The following is a 3,208-nucleotide window of genomic DNA, read 5'->3' as shown; positions in this document are numbered from 1 at the left end:
GTACCGCCTGACTGGCCTTCATGCGGGTGACACATAAAAGCACCCACTACACTCTCTGAGTGGTTGGCGTTAGGAAGGGCATCTAGCTGTAGAAACTCTGCCAAATTAGATTGGAGCCTGGTGTTGCCATCTGGTTTCACCAGTCCTCAGTCAAATCGTCCAACCCATGCTAGCATGGAAAGCGGACGTTAAACTATGATGATGATGATGATGATGATATATATATATATATATATATATATATATAATCAAAAGGTGCAACTCAAGAGTATGAGTGTGGTAGATCAATTTTACACGCAACTCCTGTCTTCAATGTGGTTGGATGGTCTTCATAATTCCAGAGAGTTAGAATCTACACACTGCATACAGAAAAGGAACACAGAAAATGTAGTCTGTGTTAATGCTTTATATAATGTACACGCATTTCGTGTGATTGGTTGGCATCAATTATGTAACTGTAACTGAGCTTAACACTCAGTTACAGAAACCACTGATCCTGTTCATCAGCATCACTCAACAGAAATACAACACAGAAAAAAGATGTAGGCCTTTATATACACCAGTATGCAAATATGAATACTAGAGTTACCATAAAAGGAGACGGAAGAGAGAATATGAAGGCATGAGAAGGGAGTGTGATGGGATGGAGAAAAGAAAAAAAAATCTTTGGAGCAATGCTTCACATAAAGCATATATCACTTACAACAACAACAAGAATGATGATGATGATAAGGAGAATAATAATAGAATTAAAAATGTAAAAATTAGGGAAAATAAAGAAAAATTAAAAGATAAAATAGTCTGTTAAAGATAGCCAGTGGTCAGCATGGCATGATGAAAGAAAGAAACAGGAGTGTGATGATAGAATTTATAGCAATCCTACAGAAAAGAAAATACTTCAGCAAACACAAGGTTACTGTGTTCAGATGTTAAGACTGGCCAGTGGGATAAATGTGCTTTGGTGTTCGAACTCGCTCACCCACCATCTGCATCTATAAATGTACACATTCACAAGCACACAGACCCAAACAAACAAACTCACACGTGCAACAGCTCCTGAGTCACAGACATCTGTATGTGCTCCTAATAAATGCACAATAATGAGATTGGTAGTAATAATAACGATCCTTTCTTCTATAGGCACAAGGCCTGAAGTTTTGGAGAGGAGGATAATTGATTATATTGACCCCAATGCTCAACTGGTACTTATTTCATCAACCCTGAATGCTTGAAAGACAAAGTTGACCTCAGCAGAATCTGAACTCAAGATATAAAGCAAGATGAAAAGTTGCTAAGCATTTTGTCTGGCATGCTAAAGTAGTGAAGTTATTTGCGAAGTTTATGAAAAGCTTTTTCGTTTTTCCATTCAAATATATCAGTGACAAACCCATGTTATGGTGGTTTCACCACTTGTTATAGTAGTAATAATAACAATTATAATAGTTATGAAAATCACAATAACAAAACATGGTTACATAGAATGACACAACAAAAAGGCTTATGACTACGTGCTGTGAGACATGTGGAGTCTATTGCAGAAGTTCGGGATTAATAGTCAACTTCTGATTGTTGTGAAGTCTCTTTATGAATTTCCAGATGTTTGTATTCAGGCAAATGTCTATGTTTGAAGTGTCAGCAATATTAGCAAGTACAATAGTCAGCACAAAACTGTCATTAACATTCTGAACACTTATGTCCTAACCGGTAATATACTGCTCAGGAAGAAGCGGTGTCACCTCCTCACGGAGGAGATGACAAGGGACTGAAACTTCTGATGATTTGTTGTGCATGAGAAGACACGTCAAGCGAGGTAAAATCATGGCCATCAGTTCTTACTATTAACCATTTATTACAAAACTGAATAATGTCCAGGGGAAACAGAAAAACTAAGATTCCAAATGGTAAGGGGTGCACGAGTTAAAAAGGCTGAGAACCATTGATTCAAGAGAAATGAATTCATTGTCTCTCATCAATTTTTTCATAAAACTCGGGTATAGTAAACAAGGGGCATAACCCTGCTTAAATGTATCTAACTAAAACAGCTTGATTCTTTACACCGTGTTGACGTGCAAAATGGCTGGCGAAGTTATTGTAGATGCTTTACCCTATTATGATAAAGGTTACGAGGAACCTGGTGTGAGAGATGCAGTAAGTTGATTTATCTTTTTATTTCCGAACTTCAAATTATAGTTTTGTCCCCTTCGCTTAAAATATAGAAATGTAAACATGCAGTTTAGAAATCAATGAAAATAAATCGACTGGAAGTGATGACAATGAAATCCCATACTTTCATGTAAACAATCGATGTAATATAACCTGTACACAAAACATGAATCGAATGAAATAACACCATCGCTTCCCGATGGTTCTTTCTCTTTAGATCATTAATTGTGCTCATATGTACCAAGGTTGGCTGTCATGCGTCGACATGCAAGCTACTGAATTACTTTTTAAGTAATGTTCGTAGTACATTGGAACGGTGTATACCTCAGCTAGTATTTCTGAAATATTTAAGTTTTCACTAGAAGATGCTATACACGTAAGTCCTTGCGGAGCAGCGTATTGAGGGTGTTCAGTTAAAATAAATTAAGGCATCTCACCAACTCTTAATGAAATGATGCGATATTACTGTCATCGCTTCCGGTCAATTTATTTACATTTTAAAACTCTAAACAGCACATTTAGACTAAGGCCATGCTGGAGCGCCGCCTTGAAGAACTTTTCGTGGAATGAATCGACTGCAGTACTTATTTTACTAAGCCTGGTACTTATTCTATCGGTCTTTTGCCAAACCGCTAAATTACAGGGATGTGGACACACCAGCACCGGTTGTTAAGAGGTGGTGGAAAAGACACCAACACATACATACAGAGTATATACCCTTAGAAGACGGGGAGACGAACTCCGTATCTTTCAGATGCCGGCTGAGTGCTCTAACCATTAAGCTAAATTACCAATTACTGTCAATTTTAATGCTAGATAATAGCTTTTCGAATGTGAAAGCCTTTGACAACATTTTCCGTCTTCTGAGGGTGAACACCTATTCTTTGTCTGCTGTTTTCACTGCGTTCAGAATTTGCTTTCTTGTAGAATACCAACACAATAAGCGCTTCAAAAGTCTGTTTATATATATATATATATATATATATATATATATTTATTAATTTATTTACTGTGGTAATTGTTCAGTTTGGTGAAATTAAAAAAA

At 36.8% G+C, this 3,208-nt stretch overlaps 1 protein-coding gene and 1 long non-coding RNA gene across 2 annotated transcripts in view; one reads left to right on the top strand and one right to left on the bottom strand.

Annotated features, from left to right (window-relative positions):
- Positions 1-1,985, bottom strand: part of LOC128247570 (uncharacterized) — a 4,264-nt gene extending 2,279 nt beyond the window's left edge. The window contains exon 1 of the long non-coding RNA XR_008263896.1: positions 1,188-1,985. This is a non-coding gene — a long non-coding RNA (uncharacterized LOC128247570). The remainder of the gene's footprint in view (positions 1-1,187) is intronic.
- A 33-nt stretch (positions 1,986-2,018) lies between these two features.
- The window catches only part of LOC106878732 (pre-mRNA-splicing factor SPF27), a 13,874-nt gene continuing 12,684 nt past the window's right edge, over positions 2,019-3,208 (top strand). Inside the window, exon 1 of the mRNA XM_014928045.2 lies at positions 2,019-2,148. Coding sequence (XP_014783531.1) covers positions 2,074-2,148 — 75 coding nt within the window. The 5' untranslated portion in view covers positions 2,019-2,073. The remainder of the gene's footprint in view (positions 2,149-3,208) is intronic.

The sequence above is a fragment of the Octopus bimaculoides genome, chromosome 4 (assembly GCF_001194135.2).
Source record: "Octopus bimaculoides isolate UCB-OBI-ISO-001 chromosome 4, ASM119413v2, whole genome shotgun sequence".
In the NCBI taxonomy this organism is placed as follows: domain Eukaryota; kingdom Metazoa; phylum Mollusca; class Cephalopoda; order Octopoda; family Octopodidae; genus Octopus; species Octopus bimaculoides.
The sequence above is the reverse complement of the archived record's forward strand: the minus strand, read 5'-3'. Positions and strand labels throughout refer to the sequence as shown.